This window comes from Fusarium flagelliforme (genome assembly GCF_020744385.1).
Source record: "Fusarium flagelliforme strain FIESC 12 MPI-CAGE-AA-0113 chromosome Unknown B0J16scaffold_1, whole genome shotgun sequence".
NCBI lineage: Eukaryota > Fungi > Ascomycota > Sordariomycetes > Hypocreales > Nectriaceae > Fusarium > Fusarium flagelliforme.
The window spans coordinates 3,417,202-3,430,888 of NW_025763503.1; the positions used below are offsets into that span (position 1 = coordinate 3,417,202).

At 48.8% G+C, this 13,687-nt stretch overlaps 3 protein-coding genes across 3 annotated transcripts; 1 reads left to right on the plus strand and 2 right to left on the minus strand.

Annotated features, from left to right (window-relative positions):
* Positions 1–2,939: 2,939 nt before the first annotated feature.
* On the plus strand, positions 2,940–4,514 carry B0J16DRAFT_261161 (ATP-NAD kinase-like domain-containing protein; the record flags this gene model as incomplete). Its single annotated transcript, XM_046123266.1, has 1 exon — positions 2,940–4,514. The coding sequence occupies one exon, from the start codon at positions 2,940–2,942 to the stop codon at positions 4,512–4,514; it is 1,575 nt and encodes a 524-aa protein (XP_045989068.1).
* A 692-nt stretch (positions 4,515–5,206) lies between these two features.
* Positions 5,207–8,012, minus strand: B0J16DRAFT_328180 (uncharacterized protein). Its single transcript, XM_046126198.1, has 4 exons — positions 7,484–8,012; positions 7,280–7,391; positions 6,689–7,167; positions 5,207–6,638 (listed from the first exon to the last, which is right to left on the minus strand). Exons 1-4 carry the CDS (start codon positions 7,669–7,671, stop codon positions 5,663–5,665), a joined length of 1,755 nt encoding a protein of 584 aa, XP_045989069.1. The 5' UTR covers positions 7,672–8,012; the 3' UTR covers positions 5,207–5,662.
* A 3,159-nt stretch (positions 8,013–11,171) lies between these two features.
* B0J16DRAFT_328192 (ras family-domain-containing protein) lies at positions 11,172–12,771 on the minus strand. Its single transcript, XM_046126199.1, has 5 exons — positions 12,418–12,771; positions 12,171–12,263; positions 11,965–12,118; positions 11,701–11,906; positions 11,172–11,645 (listed from the first exon to the last, which is right to left on the minus strand). Exons 1-5 carry the CDS (start codon positions 12,478–12,480, stop codon positions 11,511–11,513), a joined length of 651 nt encoding a protein of 216 aa, XP_045989070.1. The 5' UTR covers positions 12,481–12,771; the 3' UTR covers positions 11,172–11,510.
* Between the last annotated feature and the right edge of the window lie 916 nt (positions 12,772–13,687).

Consider the following 13,687-nt stretch of genomic DNA (forward strand, 5'->3'; position numbering starts at 1 on the left):
TAAGAGGATCGTCATAGCTGATGTTACAACCATTGTAGAGCTCGGAGACCGAGGCTCATGTGTCAATTAGGCGAACAGACTGACAATGTTGTACTGAACAAAAGATGAACTCAAATTGGTGGAATTTGAACAAGATGAAGTTAAATCTCAAACGAATGCTGACTTGCATGTAGGCGTTGTATCACAGACTTTCATGCCCTACGTGTTGATAGAGTTTATGAGCACTTACAGCCGCATGAAAAAGAAAAGAGCTCGAAACTAACAAACTGGGGAAATCTGCAACATCCCGGAGGCCGTTGGAAAGCTAATGTCCACTTGACAACTGTAGGATCCACTTGCTGGGCGTATAATCCTCATAGAATGCCCTATCGCCTAGGTATGCTAGGAAAAGCACGGAGGCTACGGATATCTAGAGTTATATTACATGGACTAGGATGCTCTTTTATATCCTATAATACCACTAATCATATAAGTCACTCTATATTACTTGTCCCGCCCAACAGCCACTAGTTACGGTAAGCAATTAGCTATGGGAATACAATCAGATTCAGCTGGCTATCAACCATGCAGTTGGGTCCCCTATCAACTGCAACGTCGTTTTAATCGACGTCTCAGCCGGCGCTAGACGAGGAAAAAGATTTTGTCACAGGGAGTCTAGGCTCTCAAAGGGGGCGACCAGGGGGTTTCATCTACTATCACCGATCACCGTAGGTCAAGGGGACCATGAGCACCTGAATTCCATGGGCTGCTAAGTCCACGACGGGAGCTTTTCCCAAATGACCAAAACGAGCCCAGACCCTGGAGCAGATATGACAAGGGAGGGGAGAAGGAGAAGGAGGAGGGGATGAAGTTTTAAAACTCGAGATAACTATGGAGAAGAGGTGTCGGATATAGGAAAACAAGGAAACACTGGAGGAAGAGTATTAAAGAGAGGAATAGTACGCATCAGTTCTTGGGTTCGGTAGCCGGTCTCAACTCAACACTCTCTTTCCTCCAAGGACAATCATCCTTTCGTACTCGAATACTGCACCTTTTTTTGTTTTGTTCACTACATCGATTGTAATAATCACGCGAAAATTCAATTGTTCAGAAAGGCTCTGTGAGTCTCGTGTCAAAAGAATTCGCCCACTTTATTTCTTCTTCCTTCTTTCCTCAATTCGCCTTTCGCTTATACAGTGTTGCTCTTTCTCATTTCAGTTGTCACCCTCTTTCCTCGAATCCTTCGATTGGCCAAGTGAATAAAAAAGCTGTTGGTCCTTTCTTGTTAAACAAGAGCTGAACATCTTTTCTTCTTCGCTGGTCGTTGAAGTCAATTCGAATCAAACCCTTTTCTTGCATCACATATTCTGTGGCTTGCAGGCGACTTGCATTAGATTGGTTGCATTGTGTTGCGTTGCATCTGCAGCCAGAAGAGAAAGATCCTCGAATCCTTGTCTTGTCTTTCCTTGCTCTGGGGACCTTGTTCTTCCATTGCTTCCATTTTCTTCTCGCCTACGCCAGGTCTGCCCGAGACTCCGATCACTCTGTGAGTGGAGATTCTGTTCATCGACGGTGAATAGAAGACACAATAATCGGCAACCGAACACCGCTTGTTCTTGTTCTTGTTGTGTTTTGGTCTGGAATACCACCCACGTGAATCTTTTGCAGCTGCGACTACGATCAACTCATCACCTACCATCACCCAATAGCGGCGTGTCCCTCCCGCTCGGCTCGGCTCTTGCGTCCATCTAAGAAGCTGTTCCAGCATCGACAATCCAATCCCTGGAAGTGTCTCATCCCCCACAACGAACTAGCGATTCGACGAGTCCTCTGTCACGGGTCGACCCTTCGGATATCACTTTTCTCGATTCTCGATATTCGATACTGCAGTCTTGTCATTTCCCTCATTGGGTTGTCTACATCCAGTCACCGTACATCCAACCGAGCTATTAATACCGCCGAATATTAAGAGCAAAAACCCTTGTATCACACTCACACACACACTTGCGACGTCATCCACATCTTGTCAACCAACCCCTGGAGGTCTTCTGAAGTGCTGGTGCAAGTCAGATCTTTGTATCTGTGTACCTGGATATTCTTACGGATACAAGAACGGCATTTGTGCTTCAAAATCCGAGGCTTGTCTCCGCTTGCTCCGCGGCCTTTTCCGGTTCAGTCAATCAATCAGTCAACGGAATTTCCTGCTGGAATATACTTTTATCGCTTTCCCTTTAAAAGTCACAAACAGGAGTGTGTGATCAAAAGCACCAGATAAAGCAGCCAAGATAACGAGACATCGCGTGCTTTAACTTCAACCCCCTGTTTTTACTTTCCATTACGGCAATTCGGGGTCCCTATTTAGCTCCCCATCACTTCTGTTACAGCGGCCCCCCTCCACTAGCATCGGAAATATGACAGGCGTACTTTCACCCACGGCTCTCCACCCAGCTCTTGGCAGCCCCCGAGACCGAGACAATAACGGCTACAGCAGCAGTACCTTGTCTCCTGCTTCTATTCCTTTGCCTGCTCCTTCGCCTCTTAAGAAGACAACCTTCGCTCCTTCAGAATCAGACTCTCACCAAACTCAGAGTCAAGTATTCGAGCAGTCAGGTTCGTTCTCAACACCTTTACTTCCCTCCTTATCTTTCTCTGACCATCCTCAAGTACCGGACCCTTTAAACCCTCAACCTTCCCTGGAAGACTCCACTTCTACTGCCGCTTCCACTTTGTCTTCTGCCCAAGCTCAAGACCAGCAAAAGGATACAACTCCGTTGAGCTCCTCTTCTTTACTTGCTTCTCCTTCATCATTGCCCCTTTCAGCCTCAGATCAGACCGCGTCGTGGGCTTCTTCTCAGTACCAAGCTCATCGGTCTAATTCTGGCCCGAGGGTTTCGGCTTCGGTCATCCGCCACAACAAACCCGACGCTCTATCTCTCGCACTCCCACCTTCTTCCCACAAGATGATTGCTTCAGTACACAACTCAGAAGCTCAAGAGTCAGACTCTCAGTCCCTCTCACAGCCAGCTTCATCTTCGGCTGTCCCCGGTCTTTCCAATGTCCTCAAGACCTCGGGCTCTGCTACTCCTTCGCAAAGCTTAACTGATGCGCTGAACGATCTCGCCAAATCTCGCTTGCCTACCGCTGGCGCAACGCCCACTACCGCTCGCACTTACACTTCCATCGCCAGCAACGACACAGCTACTTCTGACGCCGCAGCCACCATCCTCGCCTCGACTCTTCAGTCTCCATGCTTCTACCATCAACGCTTCGCTGATGCTGTTGATATCGGCAAGGTCCTGGAGGAGATCAAGAACGATGTTTCCATGTCTCACTCGCGCCTCGTTGCGACCGCAACTGGTGTCCGAGAAGTTTCCAAGCAGCTCCAGCGTCGTCCCATCAAGCGCGCTGTCCGCAACATCATGATTGTCACAAAGGCCCGCGACAACCAATTGGTCTATCTCACTCGTGAGCTTGCTGGCTGGCTCCTGCGAACCCCACGCTACGGCTCCGACCTCGGCGTTAACGTCTACGTCGATGCTAAGCTCCGTAACTCACGACGCTTCGATGCATCTGGTCTGCTTAACGAGAACCCTCGCTTCCAGCACATGCTCAAGTACTGGACTCCCGATCTGTGCTGGAGCCAGCCCGAGAAGTTCGATCTCGTCCTCACCCTTGGTGGTGACGGTACAGTTCTCTTCACATCATGGCTCTTCCAGCGCATCGTCCCCCCTGTGCTCTCATTCAGTCTCGGCAGCCTCGGCTTCATGACGACATTTGAATTCGAGAAGTACAAGGAGCACCTTAACAGAGTTATGGGTGATGACGGTATGAAGATCAACCTTCGTATGCGCTTTACCTGTACCGTTCACCGCAACAACCGCGGCGCTGGAGCCCTTGACGCGCCTAAGCTCGAGGAGCCTGAGCAATTTGAGGTTCTCAATGAGCTCGTCATCGACCGAGGCCCTTCACCTTACGTCTCTAACCTCGAGCTGTATGGTGACGATGAGCTCCTCACTGTCGTACAGGCTGATGGTTGCATTTTCTCCACTCCCACTGGCTCTACTGCATACTCTCTGTCAGCCGGCGGTGCCCTCGTCCACCCTGATATCCCTGCCATTCTTCTCACTCCTATCTGCCCTCACACTCTCTCCTTCCGACCCATGGTCCTTTCCGATACCATGGCTCTCCGAGTCGTTGTTCCTCGCAACTCTCGAGCCACGGCCTACTGTGCCTTCGATGGCAAGGGCCGCCTTGAACTCCGACAAGGAGACTGTGTCACCATCACTGCCTCTCAGTACCCCTTCCCTACCGTCACACGCACCGACAATGAATGGTTCGACAGCGTCAGCCGCACTCTCCGCTGGAACGTCCGCGCTTCTGCCCAGAAGCCCTTTGATGCTGACGTTGCTGAGGACGGCAAGGATGATGATGAGATCGGCTGGGATATCGACACCGATAGTGCATGCTACGCCAGCGAGGATGGGAGTGTTAGTGCCAGTCCCATTCGCCGTCAAATGAGTCTTCTGGGGCTATGATCCGAAGCGTAGCATAGCATCTCATTCATCCATCTATACAAGAAAGAGCGAATGGTTTTCAGGCAAGGTGTTGGCGGCGTTTGGTTTTTTGCATTACCAGTTGATCTGGGCAATAAATACATCAATAGATTAGGTCTCTTTGGTTAAAGGATGACCATACAGGGATAATTTGGACATGATGGCGAGCAGGTACTTAGACATCTAGAATAAGAAGATTCATCGCCTTGTCGATGCAATACACAATGCATGACTATAAACTTTTTAAAACATTATAACGAGTGATATGCTGCCCAAAGACCCGATGTCTCAAGATATGGCCACGATCGACTCGTGTTATAACAGGACATTGTGACATTTGTACAAGATCCACGATATGTACAACAGAGCTTGGGATCATCAACTAGAGATAACCTTTGGTCAAAGATGGGCCGGTTATGAGCTTGGTGAGGTCAAATCTAGAAGAACTTGTTTATTTACAAAGTTTGGGCTTACAACACGAGCTGGCCGTACAGACGCCAGGGTATCAAAAGAATTGGCCCCCGAGAGCATAAGAGACGAAATAATTTAGTCATCTTATTTATGCTAGCTTAGGCTACTTTATTATAATAGCCTAAGGCTTAGAGGATAATTCTTCTGTTACTTACCTGCTGGAGGGTTACCAGTACCTTTCGATTTCTACAAACTCGCGTTGTCGTCACGTTACACCTCGAATAATTGCAATCAACTTTGTGCATTCCAATTTCTCGTGACGAGACAAGTCATTTCTTGATGATGTTTGCGAGACAGTGTCTCTTGTTCTTTTCCATTCATCCAAGAAGCCGAGCTACCAGCTTCACTAAGCCAGCAATATTGGTTGAATGTCAAAGCATATTTACAAGCACCAGTTCCCAGGCGCCTAAAACCAAACCCATACCCAGCCACCCTTGAACAGGACATGAACAAACATCGTACACCTATGTACGTACATTGGGGAACAGACTCATACAATATTCATGCAAATGCACGACAGATTCTCTTCTCCGTTTCTGGAAAGAAAAGAACACATAAGATAAGCCGCATAGACCGTATAACTGTCATCCGGTTATTCCCCTTGCATTACATCCGAGAAACTGCAACGGCAGCTCTTTAAACTTTTTTCATCATTTGGTTCACCTCCAGGCTCCCTGGCTGAGGGAGAGAAGGCCAGCGACACAATCCATGTCGGGCTTCTTGCTAGGGCTGACCGAGCCTCGCATGAATTTCTCGACCTCGTTCTCTCGAGAAGGCATAGCAGACTTCATCGTGTCCTCGAAAATCTCCAATCCTTCTTTTATAATGGACCGGGGGCGTGCGGGGGCAGTGTTTGCTCGGTTGGCTAGTAGGTTTGGACTTTTCTGCTCCTGAAGAACTCGCCCGAGACGTCGGGGGTTCTCGCTAACGGGCTTAGGAGCAGGGGGCAGGACTCGACGGTGATAAGGATCAGGGGAGCTATGATCCTCGTCAGGGCTCAAGTTTTCCTTGTCTGAATCACCGCCCGTTGGTGAGACCAACATGGAAACCTTTACCTTGCCATACTCCCTATCTGCGTTTTCAAGCTCTTCCAATTCCGTCTCCAGTCGTGAGATACTCGATCCAGTGGGGTCCAGTCTGGCTTTCTTCGCCTGGTGAGGTCGCTGCTGGGGTTTCGTCATGGGAGCGTTGCGCTTAGCAGGGCTTGGCTGCTGAGCTCCCCCCAGGGATCGAAGGATGTTGATGGCCGCAATCGCCGATCCGTTCGACTCGTGTTCGGCCTGGGCTGTCAGCTCATCACGATTCTCTGCGTCCGCGCAGGACTCCCAGGCGTGCACGTTACGAGACCGACCTCGCATAAACCTAGGAGGAGGCAAGCTGTTGGTAAGTGCCGTGATAGGAGGTAGAGTGACCGATGGAACCGCGCTATGGCTACGCTGCAGACTTCGTTGTCGCACCTGGGGCAGACTTGGTGTGGTTGAAGATGGCCGAGGAGGCATTTCACGTGATGGAGAGCCTTGGTTGGAGACAAGCTCAGCCTTGCCTTCTAGAGACATTGATAGGCGAACCTTGGACTGGCTCTGTGGATAAGAGGAACCTTCAGACGTGCACGAGGAAGGAGGGAAATGATCAAATCTGTACGGGTCAGCCAGAGATCACGGATGGTTAGAGAAACCACTGCATACCTGAAGGAATCATCCCCGCTACGGCTCATAGCGGGTGGGGTGGAGAAAGAACCTGGAGCGGAGTTCCAACGGTTGGCGAGATAGCCAACGTTACTAGAGATGGAGCTGGACAAAGAATGGGAAGCACCGTGAGCACTATGAGAGAGAGCAGGATCGATACGGTTGGGAGTGACATCGGGGAAGCGGTAGTCACGGTCCCGAGGAATGGAGACCGGGGTGCTATTTAAGAGGTCTGAATGAGTTCGTGGCATAGAAGGAGTCTGATCGTAAGGTCGAGGCGCAGAGATATGATCCGCATATCGTGATCCAGTAGGGTCGGTTACTGGGAATGCCTTCTCAGGCCTACTAGGCGTGGTGGTGTTGACAATAGGGTCGGAAGGGATGACGTTCATGCCTCCAAATTGGAGAGCAGCGACCTCTTGTGGTGATAACGGGCGAGCCTTGCGGCGGTCGTTCTGTCTTCGGTTTTGAAACCAGATCTGGTAGGGCCATGTCAATTTCGTGATTCTAGAAAATTAATTTGGCAGACGCGTTGAGAGGCAACCCTTGATAGGGTAGAGTTTCCAACGTCGACCATTGAGTTTGCCATACCTGAACTTCTTTTTCGTTCAAGGACACGCGCTGGACAATGTCCAGGCGCGCTTGCTTATCGGGTTTGGGATTGCTGCTGTACGCCTCTTCGAGAATCATTTTGTCCTTGGCCCTGCACGACGCAATCGAAACAAAATTAGCTCAGCTCTTTAGATGCTATTCGTCCACCCTTCAAATCGAGTTGCCATTGACGTCAAAACATACACCGTGCGTTTTCTCTTCCCCTTGGGATGCTTCTCCGAGTCGGGGGCGGACATGTTTGGATTGCCAGTGGCATCTGCCAGAGGAGGGAGGCTCTGGGGCGTGACGGCGACATCGTGTTGACTGGGGGCCGAGGCAGCGTGTCTGTCGGGTGTAGCGGCGACGAAGGAGGAGTTGTTGTGGGCGGCCATGGTTGCGGATAGGAGGAGAGGGTGATGGAGATGGCCTTATTGATGATGCAGACACATTACTGGACGGAGAATGGACGAGGAGGCGATTTGTCTGGGTGGTGGTTTGTTTCGCGGGAGGACGAACAGAACAGTCACGATATTAACAAGGGAGTAAACAGATGTACAGAAGAAAGATGACAAGAAAGAAGATTTGGTTAGTAGTCCTAGTGGTCTTGATGATGAAGAAAGAGATGAAGAAGTGAAAGAAGAGAAGGAGAACGAGGTTGTCGTTGTAGAGTCCAGTCGAGTCGAGTTGAGTAGAGTAGAGGAGCGACGTGTAGTTAGGGCGTGCTTCTAAAACGAGGCGACCCAGCCTAGGAAGGTATCGTCCCTTCAGTTCCCTTCCAAGGCCCTTGCGCTGTACTTCCCCTCCTGGGTCCCCATTTGTCTTGGGCGCTTGCGCCTCCGCGTAAACCTTGTAAACGCGCCCCCCTGTCCGTGGCACTTGCTAGCACTGACAGGGAAAAAACCCAGTAAACAACAGAAAAAAACCTACGAACCCAAACCAACCTCCCCTACCGCACTTTCAGATCTCCATCTTTAAGTGCTATTTACCTCGTTGGAGATTAGATTAGTAGTCGTTAGCTTTCCCGCCTTGTTCTTTTTTAATGGATGGCGTATGTGCTTTTTCCTAAAACGCGGTATTGATTGATTGGATCCCTTAGTATCCGTAGTTAAAGCGCGTTGTCTCAGTCTCACCGTGACTTGAGTTGGGTTCCATGATCATTTAAGCTTTCATATAAAATGTCTTGCTCGAGAGACAACTCCCTAAATGCCGACAAGATACGATATGAGGGAAGCTGACTTGTCCCCTTACGTTAGTACCTAGGACAAGAACTATGGAACTGTTTTCCTTTTCTACCCCTTCGTTTTGCATCCCCGCCAGAGTATTGGATAAAAAGAGAAGAAACGCGCTACATTAAGTTGTGGAGTAGTTCATCAACAGGAACCAGAACAAACCATCACAAACGCGTGAGGTCCAATACTAGACATAACTTTATTTTTATCTGTTGCACGGTTAGTTAGGTGTCTATCCTGACGTGCTTTGCGTCACAGGGGGGGAATACAGAGTTGAGACTCTAGGAAAAGAGTTTTTTGCAGAAACTTGCTCCTCGATTTTACTGGACTCAGGCTGTATATGCGGCTAGAGGACAAGGTGCATAAACTATGCATGCAGAAGAATTCGGGCAAGATCTAGCTCGAGGCAAGCTTTTCATTCCAGTTTCTTACCCAGGGTCTAACTCGACTGAGGAGCATAGTTTGCTCAAAAATCTTGGTTCATTCCCTTGTTTCTCATCTGCCCCACGCTCTTTATGTACGGATATGTATCTGATCAATTAACAAACGGTGTTAGTTAAGTATCTAGGTAGCGATCCTGGGGGGACCAGACCATATCGTGGTCAATTGACACCCCTGTTTCATTAAGTGGCTGCATGCGCCAGTACAGATACGCAGGGGTGTCATGCCCGCCATCCATGATCCATCCATCTCAACTGTTTTAATAGCCACTTTATTTTGTCTAAACAAATAAATAAACCGCCAAGCCTAATCTCTCAAGCTCTCCGTCTGTCTACGTAACATGACAGCCCGCACAGATCCTGGTCAACAATCCTTTAAATATCATTCCCCTACAGCAAGTCCGCGTGCCATATTCGATTATCGAGATTAGAGATCTCCCATTTCATTTCATTTACTTGATTCTATTTTTCTTCTCTTAAACATTATCTCAAATCCTATTCGTCTACACGTCCAGTCTCGTATAAGTTATGGATCCATCCTCTATCCATGTTTGTATCTTGTTTTGATGGGTCCCTCAAAAAAGCGCGTCTCACGTATTTATGGGCTACTGCATCAACAAGAAACACAACAGCTCGACATGTCTTTCTTTTTCCTCATTCACTGACAACCAAACGCGCTTTGTTTGCTTTTGGATGCATGTACATACATATGCACAAAGTGGAGGGATGCCATATCCATGTAGATTGTCAAACCACTAAGGCATGATCGTCAACGTCTACCCTCCCACTCTACCGTCTCGACTTTAAACCCGATTACTAACTCTGACTATACGAGGGTCATGTTATGAAACCGTAAGATCCTCCGACCAAAATAAACACTTCTCAAGCTAGGCTTTACACTATTTGATGAGATTATTTCGGTTACGATAAAAATACCAGATCGTAGGTCCTGTACCATCATGTTATTCAACGAGGTCTTGGTTACAACAAGAAGAAACATCTTTGTTCCAAATCATGTTTCTCCTGGGCTAGCCACTCATAATTCATCCCCACGCTCTGCTAAATCCTGGAATTACTACAGACATAAATGCTAGATCCCTGGTCTGATCTGTAGGCAAGCACATGCTCAAATCAGGACAACCAGAGTGGCGATCTTATAGTCAAAGGAGCACACCCAAAGACAAGCGATAAATAATTCATTGGTAGAGAATCGACTCTCATGTCACTCCCGGGTCGCGTGTTTCGATCATTTAGCATAAATAATGCGGCTCATAACGGTCTTTGTATTAGCCGAAGATCCCAACGTCCGTTCAACTAACCTTTTGCACAAGCCTGGCATGTGAATGTCTTCAACGCCCTGCCATTAGATGATTAGAACCACGGACGACCCCTGTTTTCGGTAACATGCAGATCAAATGTATAATCTCGATAAACGTGTTATCGTAATTATAGAAATCCCAAGTCAACCACTGAACTCCTAGAGCATGACTTTAGACACTTGTCTCAGAAGGCCCTTCTCATCTCAGGACTACGAATTGGCATGGTTCCGCATATGTTGTAAAGAATATGGCCAGATATTCACGATCATATGACACAGGAAGTCTGAACTTCAGAATGCAGTTCTCTATCTCTCCAGCAACTTGTTCATGTCTAGATGCATGATTAACGGGAATTCTCAGCAAGCCTAGTAGGTAGCTAACAACAGAAGAACTATCCTCTAAGGTATATGCTACCATTATAATGTAGCCTAAGTGTTGATCTAGGCTAACATAAAGTGACCAAACAATTTCATATCCTATGCTTTCGGGGGGGCAATCTTTCTGATACCCTGAGGCCAAGTTATAGGCTATTGGCATATTGGCTGTCCTCGCCCGTCCGGCCGCCTCAAACGAGACCGGCAGGATGCATTAGAGCAGCATGGCAATTGTCGAATCAGACCTGTCAATTGAGCCTATCTAAGTGTGCTACCTGCAATATGCCGAACAAATTTAATCGGGAGGCTAGGGTAACACGACGCTCTGATGAATGTCATGGTGGCTGCAAGTTGACTGACTACTCCGACAACCTGGGGCCGGGATGCAGCTACACACACAACGTTTGTGTTGATCTTCAGCACAAGATGCATACATTTGAATCTCCCTTGAACTCGATGACAGAACTACTCCGTCAGGACCCTGTCTCATCCCTCCCTAATCTGCAGTACATCACATCGTGAATTAACACAATAATTCCATCAAAGGGTCAAGGTTCATTGTCTTAGCCAAGCCACGCAAACTTGGCCCTATTCATTGTTTTTGTGGAGGAAGTCTAGCTAAACTAAATAAGACACTGCTCTTTGCAGCGCACCGTCCCTTGTAACCCCAAAGAGAGGCATGACGGCCAGTCTTTTGTGCCGCCCCATAATCACGCTGCTGTAAACTCCAGGACTTCCGTCCTGTACTCATAAATGGTCGTTCCGGCTGCCTATGTGCCATCCTCAAACACTGCCCAATGCACCGTTCCTTCTTTGGACACTTGGCAGCATCCTCCTCAACAAAGTTTTTCCGTGAACGCACGAGTCATTTACAGATCGTCGTCGGAAAGCTCACCAGGCAGAGGCATGGCGGCGGCGTCCTCCATCTCCTTGCGGTACTCCTCCAGGAGCTTCTCGTCGACCTGGGCAGTGGGGGGAGCCAGAGCGGGAGCAGCAACGAACTCCTGTTGAAATTGATTAGCATCTTGGAATTCAAATAGCGAGTGAGAGCAATCTTACAAGCTGAGGGTTGCCGACAAGCTTGCGGGCGAGCCAGAGGAAAGGCTTCTCGAAGTTGTAGTTGGACTTGGCGGAGATATCGTAGTACTGGAGGTTCTTCTTTCGGTGGAAAGTGATGGTCTTGGCCTTGACCTTTCGCTCCTTCACATCGACCTTGTTACCGCAGAGAACAATGGGGATGTTCTCGCAAACTCGGACGAGATCACCTGGAAATAATTGTCAATCGCGATTCTGATGATGATATCATGGCGGGGTGCGACTCACGGTGCCAGTTGGGGACGTTCTTGTAAGTGATACGGGAGGTAACATCGAACATGATGATACCGCACTGGCCGTTGATGTAGTAACCGTCACGGAGACCACCGAACTTCTCCTGACCGGCGGTATCCCAGACATCGAACTGAATCTGACCGAAGTTCTGTGATGGAATTAGTACCCCGCATAGATCAACGTGGGGTCGCCAGACTTACGGTGGTGAAGCCAAGAGGGTGAACCTCGACACCGAGGGTGGCCATGTACTTCTTCTCGAACTCACCAGTCAAGTGACGCTTGACGAAGGTGGTCTATCGTAGAATAATTTGTTAGTCGACGTTGCAGTTTTGATGGGCGGTCGCTTCATGTCTCTCGAGATTCGGTTCAACTTGGCGGAGTAGAGCTCGGCGGTCGTCGAAGAAAAAATCGCGAAAAGAGGATGTTGCGTCATGGGATCCTACACACCTTTCCGGTACCACCGTCACCGACAAGCACGAGCTTGAAGGTAGGGGTCTGCTGCTCAGCCATTTTGATGGTTGTGTTTGTGGTGTTGTAGCGACAGGCGCGAAAGATGTAAACAAGCGGGGTGCTGAGAGGCCTGGGTTAGCTTCTGTTGAGCAAGCGGTCGGCAAAGATGGCTCGATTCGAATGTTATGGGATGGGATGGATGGGTATCAAGTGAGATATATGGACGTCGAGGTGAAGGAGCGGCGAGGGGACTGGATCCTAAATACCTGAAAAAACCGTTGCTTGTTGGTGGGTATATTGATTGACAAACTTTCAAGAGGTCAACCTGATGGATGTTTTGAAAGGCGGCGGGGGACTTTTGGGCAGGGAAGGACCTCAAGCGAAAAATTCAGTCGCCCCTACCTACCTTGGAGTGGATAGGCTGCACGTGATGCACGTCCATTCAGTATTGAGTACAGCATCCTCTTGCTTCTGCTAGCTGCCAGTGATCCACCCACTCAATCAAGGCCTGCCGTCACCGTCACCGCTCTGAGCCCGAGAATCCGCTCTTGTCATTGGGCACCGTTTTGTTGATTCGATCCTATGCGTCTTCCTGTTCGCTGCTTCTTGCTCCGCTGGCTGTGCATGGCCGCCTGGTAGTGCCTGGCCTTGCTTTTTGGTCCGTCATTTTTCTTTATGAGGTGATCCCAGCACCTTCAGTCAGGTCAGGCTCCCTTCCATCGATACCACGCTGCCACCCGACATCGTGGATCGGGTGAGCTGCCTCTAAGGTTGTTTGCATCAAGATGGTTAGTCATCTTGCCCAGGCAACCTCTAGGCAGCTTTAGGTAGCACTTATCGTACTATCAGTTGCAAGTTTCATTGGACAATATTGTAATCACTGGGTAAGGCTCTGTTACATATTAAGTTATGAGGGCAAGGTTAGTAATCTATTCTCCCGTAAGTAGTTCCATCAATACCGTGCTTCCTGGTCTTTCATGAGGCCTCAAGACCAGTTTCATAACAACATTGAGTGTATGCCTCAGCAGCTGCCTAAACAGACAGACACAAGCTTTGTAATCATCTCATCTGAGTTGGCACCAATAGGTTGTTGACCGATGCTTCTGGGCAGCTGGCTAACAAAGATAGCATACCCCATTTCAGAGGTACGCCAGTAGCTTGGTACTTAGGCATACCATGAATTGGGTTTGAAATGCATTCCCATACCTTACATGTTTTCCTTCCTTCCCAGGTTGCCAGAATTACCTTTCCCGGGTGTTGAGATACG

Bases quoted from the DNA above. Each gene is read 5' to 3' on its own strand.
- B0J16DRAFT_328192 (XM_046126199.1), bottom strand. From the start codon at position 12,480: ATGGCTGAGCAGCAGACCCCTACCTTCAAGCTCGTGCTTGTCGGTGAC. The intron at 12,264-12,417 runs GTGTGTAGGATC...ATTCTACGATAG, and splicing joins GTGACGGTGGTACCGGAAAG to ACCACCTTCGTCAAGCGTCA. The intron at 11,646-11,700 runs GTAAGATTGCTC...CAATTTCAACAG, and splicing joins TTGTCGGCAACCCTCAGCTT to GAGTTCGTTGCTGCTCCCGC.
- B0J16DRAFT_328180 (XM_046126198.1), bottom strand. From the start codon at position 7,671: ATGGCCGCCCACAACAACTCCTCCTTCGTCGCCGCTACACCCGACAGA. The intron at 7,392-7,483 runs GTATGTTTTGAC...TGCGTCGTGCAG, and splicing joins GGGAAGAGAAAACGCACGGT to GGCCAAGGACAAAATGATTC. The intron at 7,168-7,279 runs GTATGGCAAACT...TGGCCCTACCAG, and splicing joins TGAACGAAAAAGAAGTTCAG to ATCTGGTTTCAAAACCGAAG.